Genomic DNA, 21,157 nt, shown 5'->3' with positions numbered 1-21,157 from the left:
CAGAGCAGAAGACTGGGGAGGTTGTGCTATGAAAGGTCTGGCTGCAATCACTATGGGTCTGAAAGATTACTGTAAATCTGTTCACGCAAAGACAAATCCTTCCTGAAAGACATGATATGTAATATCAAACTACTATTAAGTAATGTTGATCAAGAGTCCTGGGTTATATTATCTCACACTAGGAAGGATATGAAAGGAGTAGGGGAAGTTATCATGTTATTTTCCTTATTTTACATAGGAAGGGATCAATAAACACTGCTTCAGTTTGTGATCTAAGTGGAGAAAAAGGGACTCAAATAATTTTTTAAAATTTAAAGGTAATCACTAGTAAGGTAAAAATGTGTTGAGTACCTTCTAAAGAAAAAATAAATTAAACAAAGTTTTTATTAAAAGACAGATGCTCGGGACTTCCCTGGTGGTGCAGTGGTTAAGAATCCTCCTGCCAATGCAGGGGACACAGGTTCAATCCATGGTCTGGGAAGATCCCACATGCCATGGGGCAACTAAGCCCATGTGCCACATCTACTGAGCCTGAGCTCTAGAGCCTGTGAGCCACAACTGCTGAGCCCACTCTGTACAAATACTGAAGCCCACCCACCTAGAGCCCATGCTCCACAAGGGAAGTTACTGCAATGAGAAGCCCGTGCACCACAACGAAAAGTAGCCCCCACTTGCTGCAACTAGAGAAAGCCCGCGTGCAGCAACAAAGAGCCAATGCAACCAAAAAATTAAAAAATTAAAAAAAAAAAAGGCAGATGTTCAGGTTGAGTCAAATATTAAAATCCAATTTTATGCTCTCCTCAAAATACACAGATCTAAAAATACATGTCCTAGAAGGTTAAAAATCAGTGCATAAGCAAGATATGCATAAGATTTGCATACAATAGCAATACAAAGAAATCAGATTCACAACATTAATCTTTCAATCTGATAATATATCTTTCAATGCAAAAAATTAAATGACAAATTGAATCATTTTATACTAATAAAAATTATCCTTCCCCAAATAAAAATGTTTATGTGTCAAATAGCCATGCATCAAAATAAAATATATAAAGCTAAACTCTCAGAGATACAAGGACAATACAACAAGACAGTACAATAGTTTCAGTTATAGTGGGAGATTTTAACATACTCTGGCTTTGACAAATTTGCTAGTCAAATAAGGATCTAAAATACTCTAGTAATATATTAAGAATAATGTATTTAATGGATAGCACTCATAAACATCTATGAGAAACTCAGAGACCCAAAAAAGGAAATTATACAGACCACGTGGTATAATCCCCATGTAGGTAATCTAGAAATTTACAGCTAAAGTCAAAACAATGATAAACCCAACAAAAAATAAATCCACTAATTAAAAAAAATAAGCAACAATAAATTTAGCTTCTAAGTATTTACTTTCTTGGTTAGATTAAGCCAAAGCCATTGGTACAGAATATTTAGAAAATAATGGCAGAGAGAACATATCAAATGGAATGTGACCAATGGTGAGTTCTAAACAAGCGTGTATCTTTAAATATCATTATGATTAATAATAAGTGTAGAAAACATTAAAATCCATCATCTAAGCATTTAACTCTATAAAAAAGAGCAACTAAACAACTCCATGGAAGGAAATAAAAAAGATAGGCGTAAAAAATTATAAAGTTATTATAAGGAAAACAACCAACAAATAGAATTGATAAATTCCAAAGTTGGTTCTGGGATAGAAGGGTTGGGGCGGGGGTGGGGTGGAATAGAAAAAGAAGATAGAGGAACCTCCAGCAAATCTAATCCCCCCAATGCAGAGAAACTCAAACATTAAAGACAGAAATGAGAAAGCTTACAAAGCAACACATGGAAAGGAGATGAAATCTACTCAGTACTTAAAAGGCTCTGGACCCACAAGTTTCAAGGAGAGTTCTTTAGTTCTTCTGAATTTTCAAAGAAATAATGCTGCCCATAATAAAAGATAGTTGTCTACATATCACTCACCATGTGAATACCCTAGTGGATTTCATAAACACCTAGAAAGGATAAACATACCTGTTATTAACTCTCTTAATTAACGTTGTTGCCCTCTCCTGTCTTTGAAAATTCTAGCCATTGTGTTTAGATAATTAGAAAGAAAATATAAGCCATGAGAGAGGAAGATAATCATATAACTATTAAATAAATTTAAAATCTTCCCACAAACAAAATTCCAGATTCAGTTGGTTTTACTGGTGAATTCTACAAAACATTTAATAAAGAGATAACATCAATTTTCAACAAATTGTTTCAGGGAGAAGCAAAAGAGGAAATAGTCCTTATCTCATTTTATAAGGTCAGGAAAACCTTGACACCCAAACCCAACAAGGGCATTATTAATTTTTTTAAAATTTATATTTGGTTGCATTGGGTCTTCATTGCTGTGCACAGGCTTTCTCTAGTTGCGGCGAGCTGGGGCTACTCTTCACAGTGGTGCATGGGCTTCTTACTGTGGTGGCTTCTCTAGTTGTGGAGCACGAGCTCTAGGTGTGCAGAGTTCAGTAGTTGTAGTGCACAGGCTCTGTAGTTGTGGCTCACGGGCTGTAGAACACAGGCTCAGTAGTTGTGGTGCATGGGCTTAGTTTCTCTGTGGCATGTGGGATCTTCCTGGACCAGGGATCGAACCTGTGTCCCCTGCATTGGCAGGTGGATTCTCAACTACTGCACTACCTGGGAAGTCCAGGACATTATTACAAAGGAAAATTTCAGGCCAACTCTCATTCATAAACACAGATGAAAAATGTAAGCAAATTAATTTTAACAACATGCATAAAAGACTAAATTGGGGTTATACAGAGCAATACAAGGTTGTTTCATATTAGATAATTCACTCTTTTATTTTGCATAAACAAACTAAAGGAGAAAAATAATACACTTACCTTATAGATACAAAAAAGTCATTTAGAAAACTTGAACTAGGAATTCATTATTTTAAAAAAACAACTCTTTTATTAAGAATAGAAGGGAATGTCCTTAATCTGATTTTTAAAAATCTATTTTTAAAAACCTATAGAAACAACACAGTCAAGACTGAATTATTGAATGCTTTTTCTTTGTTTTGAGGAAGAAGACAGTCAAAATCTTAACAGATTTTGGTTTTTGCAGAATTTGATATATTGATTATAACATTGGTATGAAAACTCAAAGATTGAATAATAGTTAAGACTCTTTCAATGAAGAAGAACTGAATGGGAGGATGAGTGACACCAGATTTCAAGATTTGCTAAAAAGCTATGGTAATTTAGACACTCTAGTCCTGGTATGAGGATCGACAATAGAACAGAATTGAAGGCCCAGAAATAGATCCATTCATGCAAAGCACTTGGTTTTGACAAAGCTGACACTACAGAGGAATAGGGAAAGTGCAGTCTTCTCAATAAATGGTCCTAGACAATTAGATGTAATATAGAATAAGGCAAAACTTTCCCCCTTTCTCGTGCCTTTTATAAAAATAATTTCAGATGAATTGTAGACCTAAATATGAAAGTCAAAACCACACATTTCTAGAAAAATACCTTTATGATTTGGGGTAAGGAAAGATTAAAAAAACAAAGAACATACAAATTACTAGTATTGAAGGAAAAAATTGGTAAGTGAGGCTACATTAGAAATAAGAACTTCTATTTATTCAGAGAGTGGACAGACAAGCCACAGAGTAGAAGAAGATACTTGAAGTAAGTGAGCAAAGGTCTTGTATGCAGGGTCTAGCCCAAGCTCCTCCAAAATAATGAGAAGAAGGCCACCCGGTAGGAGGACAGACAAACCGCTTGGACCGACAGCTCAAGGAGAGGATATCAACACAGCCAATAAAAAGGTTAAAAAGGTGCTCGATCAGGTGCAGTCTAGGGAGATGTAACTTAAGTTCGCGAGGTGATATCAGGACACATACATAAAGATGGCTAAAGTAAATAGACTGACAAGCCCAGGCATCATGGTGTCTGTGCAGTAACAGGAACTCTCACACTGCTGGTGGAAGTGTCAGGTGGTACAACTATTAGAAAACAGCTTGGCATGTCATTTCAAGTTGGAGCTAGGCATAATCTATGATCTCCCAATTTTACTGGTAGATAATTCTGTATACTCATCATGTACACGGGTGTATACTCATCATGTACACGGGTGTATATACACATGTGACCTGGGAGACATGCAGAAGAGAAGAGAGTTCAAATAGGCCATAGGCATAGGAGGTAAATAATAGAAACCATGCCAGTGCGTTTATAGCAACAGTAAGAGAAATGAATAAGAACTAGTATGTTGGAGACCTTCAAGATGGTGGCAGCGTGAGATGTGGAGATCACCTTCCTCCCCACAAACACATCAAAAATACATCTATGTGTGGAACAACTCCTACAGAACACCTACTGAACGCTGGCAGAAGACCTCAGACTTCCAAAAAGGCAAGAAAATCCCCACATACATGGGTAGGGCAAAAGAAAAAAGAAAAAGAAGAGACAAAAGAATAGGGATGGGACCTGCACGTCTGGGAGGGAGCTGTGAGGGAGGAAAAGTTTCCACACACTAGGAAGCCCCCTCACTGGCAGGGATGGGGTGGGGAGCTTTGAAGCCACAGAGGAGAGCACAGCAACAGGGGTGTGGAGGGCAAAGTGGAGAGATTCCCGCACAGAGGATCAGTGCCGACCAGCACTCACCAGCCTGAGAGGCTTGTCTGCTCACCAGCCGGGGCAAGCGGGGGCTGGGACCTGAGGCTCAGGCTTCGGTTGGAGCACAGGTAGAGGACTGGGGTTGGCGGCATGAACACAGCCTGCAGGGGGTTAGTGCACCACGGCTAGCCGGGAGGGAGCCCGGGAAAAAGTCTGGACCTGCCGGAGAGGCAAGAGACCATTGTTTCGGAGTGCATGAGGAGAAGGGCTTCCTACTCCGTGAGACTGCAGACACTGCAAAGCACTGCCTAAGGGAGCTCCAGAGATGAGCACGAGCCACAGCTATCATCTTGGATGTCAGAGGTGGGCACAGACTGCTACCTCTGCCACCACTGCCATCAAGAGTCCCGTGTGCAAGCACAGGTCACTACCCACACCCTCAAAGGAACCTATGCAGCACACCACTGCCAGGCTCCTGTGATCCAGGGTCAACTTCCCCAGGAGAACACACGGTGCACCTCAGGCTGTTGCAACATCACACTGCCCTCTGCCACTGCAGGCACTCCCAGCATCCCATTTGTGACTACCATACCCCACCCTCTCCCCGGCCTGAGTGAGCAAGAGAGCCCTAATCAGCCACTGCTTTAATCCTGTCCTGTCTGGGTGGGGAACAGATGCCTGAAGGTGACTTACATGCAGAGGCGGGGCCAAAACCAAAGCTGAACCCCAGGAGCTGTGTGAACAAAGAAGAGAAAGGAAATCTCACTGTGCAGCCTCAGAAGCAGTGGACTAAATCCCCACAATCAGCTTGGTAAACCCTGCATGTGTGGAATACCTGAATAGACAACGAGTGTTCCCAAAATTGAGGCGGAGGACATTGGGGGCAACTGTGGACTCAGGGTTTGCTTTCTGCATTTGATTTGTTTTTGGTTTTATGTTTATCTTAGTTTAGTTTTTAGTGTTTGTTTTCATCTGTGGGTTTGTTTATTGGTTTGGTTGCTCTCTTCCTTTTTTTTTTTCTCTTTTTCTGAGTGTCTGTGTGTATGTTTCTTTGTGTGATTTTGTCTGTTTAGTTTTGCTCTTACTGTTTGTCTTGGGGTTCTGTCTGTTTGGGGTTTTTTTTTTCTTTTTGTGAGTGTGTGTGTGTGTATGTATGTTTCTGTGATTTTGCCTGTTTAGTTTTGCTTTTATCATTTGTTTTGGGGTTCTGTCTGTTCTTTTTTTTTTTTAACCTTCCTTTTATTCTGTGCTGTGTGGCTAGCAGGGTCTTGGTGCTCCGGCTGGGTGTCGGCCCTGGACCTCCGAGGTGGGAGAGCCGTGTCCAGGATGTTGGACAACCAGAGACCACCTGGCCCCATGTAATATTAATTGGTGAGAGCTCTCCCAGAGATCTGTCTCAACACTAAAAACAAGCTCCATCCAATGGCCAGCAAGCCCCGGTGCTGGACATCCCATGCCAAACAACTAGCAAGACAGGAACATAACCCCACCCATTAGCAGACAGGCTGCCGAAAGTCATACTAAATTCACAGACCACCCAAAACACACCACTGGACACGGCTCTGCCCACCAGAAAGAGAAGATTCAGCCCACCCACTAGAACACAGACACCAAACCCCCCCACAAGGAAGCCTACACAAGCCACTGAACCAACCTAACCCACCAGAAACAAGAGGAGCCATGAACCTGCAGGCTGTGAAAAGGAGACCCCAAACACAGTAAGTTAAGCAAAATGAGAAGACAGAGAAATATGCAACAGATGAAGGAGCAAGGTAAAAACCCACCAGACCAATATATGAAGAGGAAATAAGCAGTCTACCAGAAAAAGAATTCAGAGTAATGATAGTAAAGATGATCCAAAATCTCAGAAATAGAATGGAGAACATACAAGAAATGTTTAATAAGGAATTAGAAGAACTAAAGAGCAAACAAGTAATGATGAACAACACAACAAATGAAATTAAAAATAGAAGGAATCAATAGAAGAATAACTAAGGCAGAAGAACGGATAAGTGACCTGGAAGACAGAATAGTGGAAATAACTTCTGCAGAGCTGAATAAAGAAAAAAGAATTGAGGACAGTCTCAGAGACCTCTGGGCCAACATTAAATACACCAACATTCGAATTATAAGGGTCCCAGAAGAAGAGAAAAAGAAAGGGTCTGAGAAAATATTTGAAGAGATTATTGAAAACTTCCCTAATATGGGAAAGAAATAGTCAATCACGTCCAGGAAGCACAGAGAATCCCATACAGGATAAACCCAAGGAGAAACATGCCAAGACACATATTAATCAAACTATCAAATATTATATACAAAGAAAAAATATTAAAAGCAGCAAGGGAAAAGCAACAAATAACATACAAGGGAATCCCCATAAGGTTAATAGCTGATCTTTCAGCAGGACTCTGCAAGCCAGAAGGGGGTGGCAGGACACATTTAAAGTGATAAAAGGGGAAAATCTACAACCAAGATTACCCAGCAAGGATCTCATTCAGATTCAGTGGAGAAATAAAAACCTTTACAGACAAGCAAAAGTTAAGAGAATTCAGCACCACCAAACCAGCTTTACAACAAATGGTAAAGGAACTTCTCTAGGAGGGAAACACAGAGAAGGAAAAGACCTACAAAAACAAACCCAAAACAATTAAGAAAATCGTCATAGGAAAATACATATAAATACTTACCTTAAATGTAAATGGCTTATATGCTCCAACCAAAAGACACAGACTATCTGCATGGATACAAAAACAAGACCTGTATATATGTTGTCTACAAGAGACCAACTTCAGACCTAGGGACACATACAGACTGAAAGTGAGGGGATGGAAAAAGGTATTTCATGCAAATGGAAATCAAGAGAAAGATGAAGTAGCAATACTCATATAAGAAAAAATAGGCTTTAAAATAAAGACTATTACAAGAGACAAAGAAGGACATTACATAATGATCAAGGGATCAATCCAAGAAAAATATATAACAATTGTAAATATTTATGCACCCAACATAGGAGCACCTCAATACAGAAGACAAATGCTAACAGACATAAAAGGGGAAATCGACAGTAACACAATAATAGTAGGGGACTTTAACACCCCAATGGACAGATCATCCAAAATGAAAATAAATAAGGAAACACAACTTTAATGCACATTAGACCAGATGGACTTAATTGGTATTTATAGGACCTTCCATCCAAAAACAACAGAATACACTTTCTTCTCAGTTGCTCATGGCACATTCTTCAGGATACATCATATCTTGGGTCCCAAATCAAGCCTTGGTAAACTTAAGCAAATTGAAATACTATTAAATATCTTTTCCGATGGCAATGCTATGAGACTAGTTATCAGTTACAGGAAAAAAACTGTAAAAAATACAAACACATGGAGGCTAAACTAGACACTACTAAATAACTAAGAGATCACTGAAGAAATCAAAGAGGACATCAAAAAATACCTAGAAAAAAATGACAGTGAAAACATGGCGACAGAAAACCTATGGGATGCAGCAAAAGCAGTTCTAAGAGGGAAGTTTATAGCACTACAATCCTACCTCAAGAAACAAGAAAAGATCTCAAATAAACAACCTAACCTTACATCTAAAGCAATTAGAGAAAGAAGAACAAAAAATACCCAAGGTTAGCAGAATGAAAGAAATCATAAAGATCAGATCAGAAATAAATGAAAAGAAATGAAGAAAACAATAACAAACATCAATAAAACTAAAAGCTGGTTCTTTGAGAAAATAAACAAAATTGATAAACCATTACCCAGACTCATCAAGAAAAAAGGGAGAAGATTGAAATCAATAGCATTAGAAATGAGAAAATAGTCACATCTGACACTGAAGAAATACAAAGGATCATGAGCGACTACTACAAGCAACTATATGTTAATAAAACGGACAACCTGGAAGAAATGGACAAATTCTTAGAAAAGTACAACATTCCAAGACTGAACCAGGAAGAAATAGAAAAAATGAACAGACCAATCACAAGCACTGAAATTGAAACTGTGATTAAAAATCTTCCAACAAACAAAACCCAGGACCAGATGGCTTCACAGGGAATTCTATCAAACATTTAGAGAAGAGCTAACACCCATTCTTCTCAAACTCTTCCAAAAAATTGCAGAGGAAGAAACACTCCCAAACTCATTCTACGAGGCCACCATCACCCTGATAACAAAATCAGACAAAGATGTCACAAAAAAGAAAACTACAGGCCAATATTACTGATGAACATAGATGCAAAAATCCTCAATAAAATACAAGCAAACAGAATCCAACAGCACATTAAAAGTATCATACACCATGGCCAAGTGTGGTTTATCCCAGGAATGCAAGGATTTGCAATATATGCAAATCAATCAATGTGATACACCATATTAACAAATTGAAGGATAAAAACCATATGATAATCTCAACAGTTGCAGAAAAAGCTTATGACAAAATTCAACACCCATTTATGATAAAAACTCTCCAGAAAGTGGACATAGAGGGAACCTACCTCAACATAATAAAGGCCATATATGACAAACCCACAGCCAACATTGTTCTCAATGGTGAAAAACTGAAAGCATTTTCTCTAAGATCAGGAACAAGACAAGGATGTCCACTCTCACCACTATTATTCAACATAGTTTTGGAAGTTTTAGCCACAGCAATCAGAGAAGAAAAAGAAATAAAAGGAATACAGATTGGAAAAGAAGAAGTAAAACTGTCACTGTTTGCAGATGACATGATACTATACATAGAGAATCCTAAAGATGCTACCAGAAAACTACTAGAGCTAATCAATGAATTTGGTAAAGTTGCAGGATAAAAAATTAATGCACAGAAATCTCTTGCATTCCTATACACTAAAAATGAAAAATCTTAAAGAGAAATTAAGGAAACACTCCCAATCACCACTTCAACAAAAAGCATAAAATACCCAGGAATAAACCTAGCTAAGGAGACAAAAGATCTGTATGCAGAAAACTACAACACTGATGAAAAAAATTAAAGACAATACAAACAGAAGGAGAGATATACCGTGTTCTTGGATTGGAAGAATTAATATTGTGAAAATGACTGTATTACCCTAAGCAATCTACAGATTTAGTGTAATCCCTCTCAAACTACCAATGGCATTTTTCACGGAACTAGAAAAAAAATTTTTTCACAGTTTGTATGAAAACAAAGAGAACCCAAATAGTCAAAGCGATCTTGAGAAAGAAAAACGGAGTGGGAGGAATCAAGCTCCCTGACTTCAGACTATACTATAAAGCTACAGTAATCAAGACAGTATGGTACTGGCCCAAAAATAGAAATATAGATCAATGGTACAAGATAGAATGCCTAGAGATAAACCCACACACATATGGTTACCTTATCTTTGTCAAAGGAGGCAAGAATATACAATGGAGAAAAGACAGCCTCTTCAATAAGTGGTGCTGGGAAAACTGGACGGCTACATGTAAAAGAATGAAATTAGAATACTTCCTAACACCATACACAAAAATAAACTCAAAATGGATTAAAGACCTAAATGTAAGGCCAGACACTATCAAACTCTTAGAGGAAAACATGGGCAGAACATTCTATGATGTAAATCACAGCAAGATCCTTTTTCACCTTCCCCCTAGAGTAATGGAAATTAAAAAAATAATAATAATAAATGGGACCTAATGAAATTTAAAAGGTTTGCACAGCAAAGGGAACCATAAACAAGATGAAATGACAACCCTCAAAATGGGAGAAAATATTTGCAAACAAAGCAATTGACAAAGGATTAATCTCCAAAATATACAAGGAGCTCATGCAGCTCAATATCAAAAAATCAAACAACCCAATACAAAAATGGACAGAAGACCTAAACAGACATTTCTCCAAAGAAGATATGCAGATTGTCAACAATCACATGAAAGGATGCTCAACATCACTAATCATTAGAGAAAGGCAAATGAAAACCACAATGAGGTATCACCTCACACCGGTCAGAATGGCCATCAACAAAAATTCTACAAACAATAAATGCTGGAGAGGGTGTGGAGAAAAGGGAAACCTCCTGCACTGTTGGTGGGAATGTAAATTGATATAGCCACTATGAAGAACAGTATGGAGGTTCCTTAGAAAACTAAAAATGGAACTACCATATGACCCAGCAATCCCACTGCTGGGCATATACCCTGAGAAAACCATAATTCTAAAAGATACATGCACCAAATGTTTGCTGCATTTACAATAGCCAGGACATGGAAGCCACCTAAGTGTCCATCGACAGATGAATGGATAAAGAAGATGTGGCACATATACACAATGAAATATTACTCAGGCATAAAAAGAAATGAAATTAAGTTATTTGTAGTGAGGTAGATGGACCTAGAGTCTGTCATACAGAGTGAAGTAAGTCAGATAAAGAAAAACAAATACGGTGTGCTAACACATATATACGGAATCCAAAACAAAAATGGTTCTGAAGAACCTAGGGGCAGGACAGGAATAAAGATGCCGATATAGAGAATGGACTTGAGGACACAGGGAGGGGGAAGGGTTAGCTGGGAAGAAGTGAGAGTGGCATGGACATATATAAACTACAAAATGTAAACTAGATAGCTACTGGGAAGCAGCCGCATAGCACAGGGAGATCAGCTCGGTGCTTTGTGACCACCTAGAGGGGTGGGATAGGGAGGGTGGGAGGGAGGGAGATGCAAGAGGGAGGGGATATGGGTTTATATGTATACATATAGCTGATTCACTTTGTTATGCAGCAGAAACTAACAGAACAGTGTAAAGCAATTATACTCCAATAAAGATGTAAAAAAAAAAAAAAGAACTAGTATGGTCCTTTGTCTGTATGGATTATGGTGACAGTATCGGTGTCATGCAACAGCATGGGTGAACATCACCAACTAAACATCGATCATTGGATGCCAGGGTTCAGGCATGAGTAGGAAGTGATAAAATATAAAATAAGGACAGCAAGTGGGCGGCTTCTGGCGTTTTGGCAATATAGTATTTTCTTGATGAGGTGAAGGTGATATGAATATTTGATTTTTAATAATTCAGTAACTTTACACTTATACTCTATACTTTTTACCATAACTGTGTTATATTTTACAAATTAAAAAAAATACCACCTAGAGTAAAGAAACTTAAAGTAGACTGTTAGAAGTACAGTAATTTTTTTACATGTAGTAAATAGATCGAATTTATTAGGCTTTGGGGTCAAAATAAGATGAAATGTAAATTTATTTAATATGATTTTTGAATGCGTGTGGAGGCAGGATAAAGAGAAGAGGGAAAGGGTAGGGGCCACAAATGCTAAAGTAGAAATATCACTGGATTCGGAATTAGGAAACCAGAGTCACATCTCGTTCCTTCCTCTAAGGTGTGACCTTGGGCAAAGCACTTGATCTGTCTGAACCTCAGTGTTCTCATCTATAAGATGGGGATAATAGCTCTGCCCCTTTTCTGCCTTGTAGGAGTGTCTGAAAGATAAGAAGACTGAATGAGAATACGTGTGTGAAATACTTTGTAAACTTTGCTAAGTTTACTGAGAGTAGAAGCAGTATGTGTGCCCCGATATTGTGGGGAAATTGGTCTCAAGCTGGTGACGTTTGACAGCTTATTCCTGTCTCTGTACAATAGGCATCCTGGAAGATCATGTGTCCTTGTTCTCTCCATCCAGGGAGAGAATAATGTACAGTAGATGAACATTGACCTCAGGGGGACATTTTTGGTCATTGAAATATATTCAAGGCTCAGAAGCAAGGTGCCTTTGTTAAGCAGGTCACTTTGGTAGTGTTTTCATTGTGTGTTTACGAATTTGCTTGCACAGGCTCCACCCTCATCGTGGACTGCAATATAACAGACGCATGGGGTAACACAAACCCGCGCTGCTGGAAGGTCAATAATACATTGGTCGATGTTTACTACAAGGAATCTAAACGAATTCAAGAAGGAATCGAGTAGGTGTTTTGCTTTTCTGGCTTCCCTAAAACCTAGCAAGAATTTCTCCATCTAAATGATTTTGGTGAGGGTACTGCTTTATTTGAGGTGGATTTCACTGTCTCTCCCCTCACTCCTTTTGGTTGTAGCTTTCAAAGCCCTTTTCAGTACTGTGGGGTCAAGCCTCTGGTTCAGAGAAGATGCTCATGTTATTAATCCTGCTTGGATCATAGAGAGAGGAGGCAAAACAACAAAGTATGGCTTCAAGCAGCAAGATCGGTTTCTCTCCGCTACTCCTTTCAATGAGTCTCATCCCTATTTAGGAAGGCCATGGGCCTTCAAGGCTTAAATAGCAAAATGGCCACAACATGGGGATTCTTGGGAGAGACGATGCATGATCGTTAGCTAACGGAGTGGCGTAAACCCAATTTATGGTGGTTTAAGTGGAGTGGTATGAAACGAGACTGATGAAGCCAAAAGGCAGAAGAACTTGTGTTGGGCTTTGCAGTGGAGGTAGGTTAGGATGAGTGGAGAGGGATAGGGGAAGGCCCCTTTGGGCTGAGGATGGTGTCTCTAATTAAAAGGACTACACTTCTGCATCGCCGTCCAGAAGAAAATGCAAATTTGGTGTTACACAATCCGTCACCTCATTGAGCCAGCAGGGTGTATTTAGGGTGAAATGATGGCCCCAAGTGTTCTCCAGGAACGAACTTTATTCTCCAGACAAAAGGTTATAAAATATGTTGGTTCAATACAACTCATGTACATATTAATGACTGGCTCTTCTTTCATAGAAACTACACTGTTTCTCAAGGACACATGTTTTACACAGTGAACATAACCTTCTTAGAAGTGAAAATGGAAGATTATGGCCGCCCGTTCACATGCCATGCTGGAGTGTCTGCAGCTTACGTTATACTAAAACTCCCAGGTAATACTCTAGTGGGATGCAGTCTGCTCAGTGTTACAGGGGGTGGCAAGGAAACACAAATGAAAGAGGAGTGACTTTAAATGTTTGGTGTGAGGCAGCAGAGTGGTATTAAATAGGGAAACTCAATATGAAATCTAGATAAAAGCTGATACCCTGTCTGATCATGTTCTTGGGGTCAGGCTGTGGCTTCACTCCAGTGTCATTAGAAAGCTCCCTATTAATATGCATTGATAGGGATGACAATGCATCCCTATTAATATGCATTGAGATTTTAGGCATCAGACCTCTAAAAAACAGAAGTATTCCTTTATTAAACCCACTTGCTCAACTTTTATAATCATGTACTTGTGATTTTCAGCTTTTAGGTTGTTTATTATAAACCATGTGATGTAAAAATAAAGTGCTAACGTATATTTTTATCATGTAACTTTGTAAAATTATCTGTAGAGGCTGAATTCTGATATTGGAGCAGGAAGGCTTCCAATTCCATGTGCGTACACAGATTGTGCACTTAACACTGTACAGAGTGTGTTGATTATCCATTGGAGGTGATGGAACCAGAGAGTAAATAGTGGAGGATGAAATCATAATGTCGAGAAAAACTTTCAATTCTTAAATGTATCGGGAAAGGTCATAGAAAGTCGTTTGGGATCACTTTCCCCCAATCAGTCATGTGCATCCCATCTCCCTCTATGGTACATCTGGGTGATTCTATCCTCAGAGCCACTCTTTCTATACACTCCTCTCTGATATTATCCCTTTTCCTCATGGTTTCAACTGTCATCCCTGTGTGTGTGAAACAAATTCCACATCTCCAATGACATTTTCCCTTCCCATGTGGCACCTCTGCATTTCCAACTGCTTACTGGACAGATTTTGAACTTTCTATAAAGAGAGTTACATAGTAGGTTTTCCTTGATGTGTTGCTTCTCTTCTTAGGTTTACAGGGTTCACTGAGGCAACGGTGATGTAGCGTGTAGCAGAAGTTCATTCATTTTCAGTGCTGAATCCTGTTCCGTTGAATAACTAGGTTACAGTGTATCCATTCTACTGTAACTATGTGGTCATTTGAGTTGTTTCCAGTTTGGGACTGTTAACAAATCATGATGCTATGGAAATTCTTGTGTGTTGGTCCTGGTGCTTATGAAGAAGCATTCCTTTGTGATACATCATTAGGAGTAAAATTGCTGGAGCGAGTGCCTCAGGGTCCACACCAGAGAAAAGAGGGGAACCTGATTGTGGGAAGCCTTGAAAATTGCACAAGACCTGAAGTGGTTATAACTGAAGTCTGCCCCAACCTAGACTGAGGAAGACCAGTGTCAATTTCTATGTCAATACTGCCTTATAGGTAATAACCACGTGGAAGCACTGTGTTCAGAAGGATTCTGAGGCAAAGTCCAGGCTCAGCGCAACTAATGATGTTATCAATTAACACCTGCTGATCGTACAGGAGAGGGGACATGTCCTTAATCTCCTTTGTTTTAGGTTAGTTAGGAAACCTACGCTTACTGAATTCATCTTTGTTCCTATCAACACTTATTTCATATCTCACATGCAATGTATATCTGGACATGTGCACTCTGTTTTGTTTTCCCTAAATTCTTAGGAACAAACCCTCTTAAATCCAAGCCTCTTGGGCTTCCCTGGTGGCGCAGTGGTTGAGAGTCCGCCTGCCGATGCAGGGGACCCGGGTTCGTGCCCCGGTCCGGGAAGATCCCACATGCCGCAGAGCGGCGGGGCCCGTGAGCCATGGCCGCTGAGCCTGCGCGTCAGGAGCCTGTGCTCCGCAAGGGGAGAGGCCACAACAGTGAGAGGCCCGCGTACCGCAAAAAAAAAAAAAAAAAAATCCAAGCCTCTTGTTGGTTTCCTTGGGACCTGAAGTAAGGTTACAACTTCTCCATTGGACTTCCTGATTTTTGTTGAAGACACCTTCAGATGTGAATCCTATTTGGATTATCGGAAGCAGGCTCTCTAGAGAGTTGTCTGGGTTGGGTGTGCTCGTCTATGAATTTCCTTTAATCACTTGTTCTCAGCTGCCATCTCAGTTTGAGGCTGGTGGTAGCCATGTGGACCCAAGAGGTAAATACCCCCTTAAATAGGGCCTTCAATAGGACACCTGATGTCTCAACAGAGAGTTTTCCATTTATTTCCGTTTCAAAGCCAATACTTCCTTTGAACTTATTCGTTAACTTCCTGGTTGGAATTTCATTGTCTTTTAGCTCAATTATAGAGCAGAGGGTGTCGACACTCCTGAATGCAGCGAATGATCAACCCAAGAATTTCAGGCCAACGCTCCTGTTTACTTACCAGAGGCTTTTTGAATCTCATGAATATTGTGGCCATGGTCTTTTTATCATGACCATTTGTAATGCCAAGATCCCCGATGTGTACAGTAAAGGTCCCCAGACACAGGTCTTCCCGAGGGGAGAGGTGGCACCGTTGCTCCAAGAGCTGGTAAAAAGCATAGAAGTGGGAGGTGGCAGTGGGGAGGAGGTGATTCCGTCCAACAGATAGAAGCTAGAGGTTCAAACACACGGTCAGGACCAAATGGGCATCAGCGTGCAGAGCAGATCCACTTGGCTATGCTGCGACTTAATCAATGGATTAATTTGGGGGACACAGAGTGTGCTTTTAGTTATTGTGCTTTATTATGCCATGTATTTGAAGACATACAAGCACGCATAGAGATTTCTTTGCAAAATGTTTGCAACGTGGTGTGGCCTAGGGCAGGTTGTGATCAGCTCTTTAGTAAGCTCCCCTCCCCCCTCCCGCCCACCCTCCTACACACACGCACTTTCCAGTGGAGACCGGAGGACCAGGGAGGGGGCCAATGAAGGAAGTGGTGGATGTGCGGTGGATTCTAAGAATGGGGAGGATTTCTCTTCCGCTTTCCCACTTCCTCTTTTCTAGTTCTCTCCTTCCTAGAGCCTCCTTCTTTGACAGCAGCGCTCTGGGCTGTGGTGAGGCAGAAAGCTGTGCTGTCCCTCTTTTCAGATAGGTAGGAGCATGCTTTGAGGGGACTTGGAGTCGCAGAGAAACTGGTTCTTCTCCTTGGTCATCTCTTGCCCACTGCTTTTGCTTTAATTGCTTGGCAATGTGCTCACAAAAGAGAGCAGGGTGTAAACGCCCTTCCTGAGACCATGTCTTGCAGACAGGGGCCCAGCCTGGCCTCTGCTGGCCCAGAGGGGATGAGGTGGGAGTCTGGCTCTCGGCCAGTCTTATGAAGCCACGGAGATGGCTTCCAAGGGAGGCAACTGAAGGTTCTTTATTTATGACAGGGGTCCTGCTGCTCAAGTTTGAGTAACTGGGAAGGCGGTTATAACAGTAGTATAATCAAGAACATGCAACAGAACCACCTGGGGAACTTCCCCAGTAAAGGTTCTCAGGCTCCACCTACGGAGAGTCTAGTGTTGAGTAAGGAGGACCTGGCCATAGGACCACCTATCAAATCACCTTTGATAGGTGAGCAGTCTTCCTGCGGTCAGAGCCATGCCACATCCACCGTCTGGAGCTGGGGGTCTGCAGAATTTCCCTCTCCAGATTCCCAAGAGCACATTTTCTTCCCCAAATTCAAGGTCAAGGCCAAATTATTCTACCCCCCATACCTATTACTTAACTGTAAAGGAATAATTAAGTGTTCCCCTCTCTGCCATCTAATACCCATTTGGCGTATGTAATGGGACTTGTGTAAGTTAAGTGTATAATTGACTCTTTGTAGTATTATTATTTTATTATTTATTGGGGTTTTTTTTTTTGCTGTCATTTGTAGTTCCAGATTTTCGCGCTTACTTGATAGGAGGGCTTCTTGTTTTGACCAGCGTGGCGGTGTCTGCAGTGTGTATCTACAACGTTTTTAAGATCGACGTTGTACTTTGGTATCGAAGTGCCTTGCATTCTGCAGGGCCCATAGAAGGTGAGTAGCCATTGAAACGTGCATCGTCCTGGAATCTGCTCGTCCGCATAACGGTTGTAAATATACTTGACCATCTTTACTAGCTTGCCTTTCGTGTTGTCGGCAACTTTAGAGGAGAGCATCTCCCTGGGGCTTCTCGTACTTTAGAGAAAGGATTTGCCCGTAGCCACCAGCACTGTACAATCGCGTAAGGCTTGCAAGCTAGGAGTGACCTGGCAGATCGTCTTCTGGCTCCCAGTGCAACTGTTTTAGGAAGGTTCTCACGTCCACTGGTGTAGGCAAAAGACAAAAATTTCTCTTGGAGCAGCGTGGGCTCTGTCCACGGTACGTTTTCAACACAGCACACGTGCATGCAGAATTTATGTCACAGAGAGCAAGGAGTTGCCTGTGTTTGCAGCTCCTTCTGGGCCTGGGCTGGGGGCCCAAAAAGATTTATCTCCAACTTTCAGGTTTGGAGAGAGACAGACCTGGGTTTGAATTTGAGTTCTCCACTTACTCCCTGTGTGATTTAGGTATTTAATTCTCTTCTCTTTCTTAGGTATAGGTGGAAAGGAGGGAGGGAGGGAGGAAGGGAAGAGGAGGGGAGGGGAGGGAAGGGAAGGGGAGGGGAGGGGAGAGGAGGGGAGGGGACCATGATCAGAGCCTGCCTCACAGAGTCCTGTAGGAATAGCAGAGTTGAAGCTCAGGAAAGCACTGAGGGTCCTGGGGTGCAGGGGTCTCCCATGTCTGAAGGTCCAGGCAACCTGCCCCTGCTGCTCTGCCAGGGGGTTCACTTTGGCGTGGGGGGCCGCGTCCTGCCGGCACTAGTCACCGGAGAAGTGCCCGTGTGGTCCCGAATCTGAGGATCCGGCATTTCCCATCACTGTGCTGCTTTTTTTTTTTTTTTTTTTTTTTTGCGGTACGCGGGCCTCTCACTGTCATGGCCTCTCCCGTTACGGAGCACAGGCTCCGGACGCGCAGGCTCAGCGGCCATGGCTCACTGGCCCAGCCGCTCCGCGGCATGTGGGATCTTCCCGGACCGGGGCACGAACCTGCGTCCCCTGCATCGGCAGGCGGACTCTGCACCACTGCGCCACCAGGGAAGCCCCCCATCACTGTGCTTTTAACTCTGTGCTATTTTCTTTGTATCTCAGAATAGATGTGATCAGTCAAGGCCTCGCACAAAAGTAATGCGTCTGCTTTAACGTGTCCTAACTGGATAAAAAAGTCACACATGGCTGAGAGAGGTCCGTGCAGCTTTCCTGCACGGAGATGCACAAACGCGTCCCTTTCAAGTCCATAGACTTGCAGTGTTGCTGGGAGCTCAAGGAGGTGGGGCGGGTCCCAGCGCGTTTTAGGAATCCCTATTACACAGAAGGGTGGTAGTCATACTGAATGCCTGCTTGGCATATAAAACCACGTGTCTGTCCACATGTCTGATAAACCGTAAGTATCCTAACTTGGAGTTCAAGTGAAATTTCAGAATTCAGAATTGGCGGCCCTTGAGCAACCTGGAAGGAACCAGACTCTGGTTTTGTTTTTGTTTCTTTGACGGCACAATTCACTTGTGGAAATCGGCGTTGCATGTCCAATGCAGCCTGAAGCTCTTTCAGCGTTGCGGGCGCTGAGCTGGGCCCTGGCCCCTGTAGCGCCTACTCTGCGTAAGCCCACCTCTGCCTGTGGTCCTCCTGCATCTGTGTGAGAAGACACCTCAGGGCAGCACGGCTGCTTGTCTTTTCTGACACAGAGATGCTTCGTTTGTTGACTGACAGGGGACTGCGTGGGTTCAGTGTTGTCCCCGGAACTCCCTCCCTGACCTACCGGGATCCCCGGAGCGTGAATGCCGAGTGTGTGGTGAAACCGCCACGAGTGAGGTCAAGTGTAGCAGGAAGAGAAAAAAGGAATTGTGCCTCCCCCTGAGCAGGGGAAGCTGGACAGTTGATTGACTCAGGGAGCCCCACCCTCTGCTCAGACTGGGCTGCTGCCCAGATTTGGTACCGGCGGGCTGAGGATTTGGAGATGGGAACCTACAGTCAGCCAGCGGTCTTCTTCCTTTTAAGTCAGAAAAGTACACGCACGCTTGGTGATTAAATTTCCTCCAGCTCAGGCTCTGAGAACTGCACTGTGAGTCCTCTTTGAGTGTGACTTCAACAGTGAGTTAGTGATGAGACCTTGAGATGAGTCCCAGATGCTGTTTCCAGTTTTGTGTCCCTTGAGGATATTTTCTGGTTAGTTGAGAACATGTGGAGTAATGGACAGCAAATACAAGTGAGGGAGAGAGAGAACATGTGTCCTTCTCGTGATAAGTTGTTTATTCCAACCAGATTCGTCAAGCCGCAGCTGTGATTAATAGTGAGGTGTGTATAACTCACAGTTTTATTGAGTCATGGACAGGCCTGGCTAAGTCCAGGAGCTCTGTGTATTGTCTGTTAACTCACAGGAGGGAGTTTAAAAATTCTTATCCCACGTGTGCATGTGTGTACACGAATCTAAGGATTCGTTTACAAATCTACGTGAGAGATGTGTCTATGCCTCACCTTATTCCAAATGGGTTTGTGGGGAATGCACCTGTAGAACAGATGATTAAAAACAAAAACAAGGGCTTCCCTGGTGGCTCAGTGGTTGGGAATCCTCCTGCCAATGCAGGGGACACGGGTTCGAGCCCTGGTCCAGGAAGATCCCACATGCCGCATAGCAACTGAGCCCGTGAGCCACAGCTACTGAAGCCCATGTGCCTAGAGCCCATGCTTGGCAACAAGAGAAGCCACCGCAATGAGAAGCCCGCGCAACACAGCAAAGAGTAGCCCCCCGCTCGCCGCAACTAGAGAAAAGCCTGCGCGCAGCAACGAAGACCCAACGCAGCCAAAAATAAAATAAATTAAAAACAAAAACAAAACAGGTACAGTGAACAAAGGGTAGAATGATAACATAAGCAGTGCAGGGGACAGTTAATGACCCACCTTGGATGGTTTTTAAAGATGCTCTTGCTTTAAAAGTGAAGGCAAAGCCATGACAAGGTTCACGGCACTGTTTACACAAACTTTTCATTCGCTCAGGAGAGCACATGGCTTTTTCTGGGCCAGTTCCTCAGGAAAATTGTTTTGTAGTGAGATCTTGTTTTTAAAGCATGTGATGTAATGAACTTTGCTTGCAACAAAATTCCTATGGTAAATGTAAAAGCTTGTTTAATGTGCCTTTTCTCCAGTGTCTTCATGCTAGGGCAAAAATGCCAAAAACTCGTGCAATTCAGTTAGCGCGCTTACCTGAAGGTCAAATTGATTCCGTCTGATTTTTCCACGGGACCAGTTTGATCAGGTTTAAAATTTAACAACATCGTATTGAGAGAAGTAGGGAATCAAATCATCTTTAGGCAACTTTCATAAACATTAAGTTGTGCAAACAAATGACTGTATTTTTGCCAACAGCCAATGAGGGTGTACACAGATGCTTTAACATCAAAAGTAGGGATGAATCTCCTTAGAAAATGAAAGGGACTTCACCAGAACCTGGGTGCCCTGTTTCCCCACCATTCCACAGAGAGAGCAGGGCCCACTTTCCTTAGGAAACTCACTAGTAGGTCTGTGTCTCTGTAATTTTCTTGATGATGTAGACAGTTGCGGGGAGTGGTCCCCCTCATTGTTATTTGTTGCTATTCATTGTTATTTCCCCAATCCCGGCCCAGTTACTGTGGCTGGGAATCAAATTACCTCAAAACTTTACGGCATAAAACCACCACTTATTTTGCTTATAGATTCTGTGGGTCAGGGGTGCGGACGGGCA

At 42.0% G+C, this 21,157-nt stretch overlaps 1 protein-coding gene across 9 annotated transcripts in view; it reads left to right on the top strand.

Moving 5' to 3' along the window:
- Positions 1-21,157, top strand: part of IL1RL2 (interleukin 1 receptor like 2) — a 47,979-nt gene that overhangs the window by 21,146 nt on the left and 5,676 nt on the right. For 8 of the 9 annotated variants that reach the window (XM_019931241.2, XM_019931244.2, XM_019931242.3 and 5 more), the window contains 3 exons: positions 12,445-12,574; positions 13,349-13,485; positions 17,255-17,398. In XM_019931241.2, the coding sequence (XP_019786800.1) occupies positions 12,445-12,574; positions 13,349-13,485; positions 17,255-17,398 (411 nt within the window). The remainder of the gene's footprint in view (positions 1-12,444; positions 12,575-13,348; positions 13,486-17,254; positions 17,399-21,157) is intronic. The other variant, XM_019931246.3, reaches the window with a different exon arrangement.

The sequence above is a fragment of the Tursiops truncatus genome, chromosome 14 (assembly GCF_011762595.2).
Source record: "Tursiops truncatus isolate mTurTru1 chromosome 14, mTurTru1.mat.Y, whole genome shotgun sequence".
Classification (NCBI taxonomy): domain Eukaryota; kingdom Metazoa; phylum Chordata; class Mammalia; order Artiodactyla; family Delphinidae; genus Tursiops; species Tursiops truncatus.
The sequence above is the reverse complement of the archived record's forward strand: the minus strand, read 5'-3'. Positions and strand labels throughout refer to the sequence as shown.